Source organism: Loa loa (assembly GCF_000183805.2).
Source record: "Loa loa unplaced genomic scaffold supercont3.243, whole genome shotgun sequence".
NCBI classification, from domain to species: Eukaryota; Metazoa; Nematoda; class Chromadorea; order Rhabditida; family Onchocercidae; genus Loa; species Loa loa.
The window spans coordinates 57,513-59,628 of NW_018108423.1; the positions used below are offsets into that span (position 1 = coordinate 57,513).

Genomic DNA, 2,116 nt, shown 5'->3' on the forward strand with positions numbered 1-2,116 from the left:
TAAAAAAAAAAAAAAAAAAAGGAATCCCAAATTTTAATTTTTACATCAAATATTATTTCTATTAATAGGTGGATGCAAATGGTGATTCATTATTGCATATTGCATGTCGCTCAGATAAAAATAATATGTTGCAATTTTTAATGAATTATAATCAAATTGATATAAATACAACAAATTCAATGGGTTGGACAATACTTCATGAAGCTGCATTAAAAGGAAATGTTTCATTGTTAAAAATTTTGCATAAATTAGGAGCTAATGCAAATATTGCTGATAAGGTTAGACATTATCAAATTTATTTAAATGATATAAAAATTGAAAGAAAAAAAGAAGCCATTGGGTTGATATTTTAAGTTTTGAAATTAAAAAGAAAAAAAACAAGTATTTAAGAATTTTGATATGTAAAACATTAAAAATTTAACTTTTTTTTTTAAAAAAAAAAATCATTTAAGAATTTATTTTTTTTTACTTATGTAATATTTAATTTTTATCATAGTTTTTAAAAAATTTTTAATTAATAATTAATTATTCTTTTTTTTTTTATTTTTTAGGAAGATCGAACACCATTGCATATTGCAGCAGCTGCTGGACATACAAATATTGCACATTTATTAATTGAGAAATTTGATGGATCGGTACGTGCTCGTACACGTGATGGTAGTACATTGTTGCATGTTGCCGCTTTAAGTGGACATGCTTCTACTGCATTAGCATTCCTAAAACATGGTGTACCACTTTGTATGCCAAATAAACGAGGTAATAAAATAATTATAAAATTAATACCTTTCGATTGATTAATTAATTAATTTTATAATAATTTCATTGATAAAACATATATTTCTTTCAATTTTAGCATTAATTTGTTAAATTCTAAGCTAAAACATTATCAATTTACTTAGGAAATGAATTAATCAATGGTAATTTATTTTTAATTATTAATATATTATTGAATGGTTATATGATAATTTATTTGTTTTTATTTTTGTTTTTGTTTTTGCTTATTTTTTGTTTTTGAAACTTTTGTATTAGAATATTCATATAATTAATTAATTAGTTCAGGTGCATTAGGTTTACATTGTGCAGCAGCTGCTGGTTTTACAGATGTTGTTCAGCTATTAATTGCTCGAGGAACAAATGTTGATATCAAAACTAGAGTAATAATATCTTCATTGCTATAAAATTACTTTTTCAATCAAAAATTTAAAATATTAAAATTTTGTTTGAAAAATTTTCAAAAATTCAATTTTGTTCGAATTAATTAGATTAAAAAAAATTTGTTGAAATAATAATATTCATTTAAAGAAATTTTCTGAAAATCAATCTTTTTTTTTCTTCAAAAAATTTTAAAACGAAATTGAATAATTAATTATTGTAATGAAATATAAATTGAAGTTTAAAAAAGTTGCTTAGCATTTATTTATCAAGTAATTTAACACAAAAAAGAAGAAAAATTAATTAATATAATTGCAGGACAATTATACGGCTTTACATGTTGCAGTACAAGCAGGTAAAGCATCCGTTGTAGAAGCATTATTAGGATATGGCGCAGATGTGCATGTTCATGGAGGTGCAATTGGTGAAACAGCATTGCATATTGCTGCATCATTAACTACAGATGATGCAATCGAATGTGCAATAATGTTATTGAAAAGTGGGGCGCAAACAAACGTTACACGTAATGATGGTGAAACGCCATTACATATTGCGGCACGGAATCCGCTTTCCGGAATGATACGTTTACTACTAAATGAAGGAGCTGAATCAAAAATTTGTTCTAACGTTAGCAAAATTAAGCATTAATTTTTATTCATTTATAATTGCATCAATTGAAATCCATTTCTAATTAATAATGATAATTAATAATAATGATAATAATAATAATAATAACAATAATAATAATAGTAATAGTAATAATAATAATAATAATAATAATAATAATAATAATAATAATAATAATAATAATAATAATAATAATAATAATAATAATAATAATAATAATAATAATAATAATAATAATAATAATAATAATAATAATAATAATAATAATAATAATAATAATAATAATAATAATAATAATAATAATAATAATAATAATAATAATAATAATAATAATAAT

The 2,116-nt window shown here is 21.4% G+C and overlaps 1 protein-coding gene across 1 annotated transcript in view; it reads left to right on the plus strand.

Moving 5' to 3' along the window:
- Positions 1-179: 179 nt before the first annotated feature.
- Positions 180-2,116, plus strand: part of LOAG_18270 (hypothetical protein) — a gene marked incomplete at its 5' end in the record, with an annotated part of 14,727 nt that continues 12,790 nt past the window's right edge. The window contains 4 exons of the mRNA XM_020450933.1: positions 180-278; positions 552-756; positions 1,060-1,154; positions 1,471-1,779. Coding sequence (XP_020305337.1) covers positions 180-278; positions 552-756; positions 1,060-1,154; positions 1,471-1,779 — 708 coding nt within the window. The remainder of the gene's footprint in view (positions 279-551; positions 757-1,059; positions 1,155-1,470; positions 1,780-2,116) is intronic.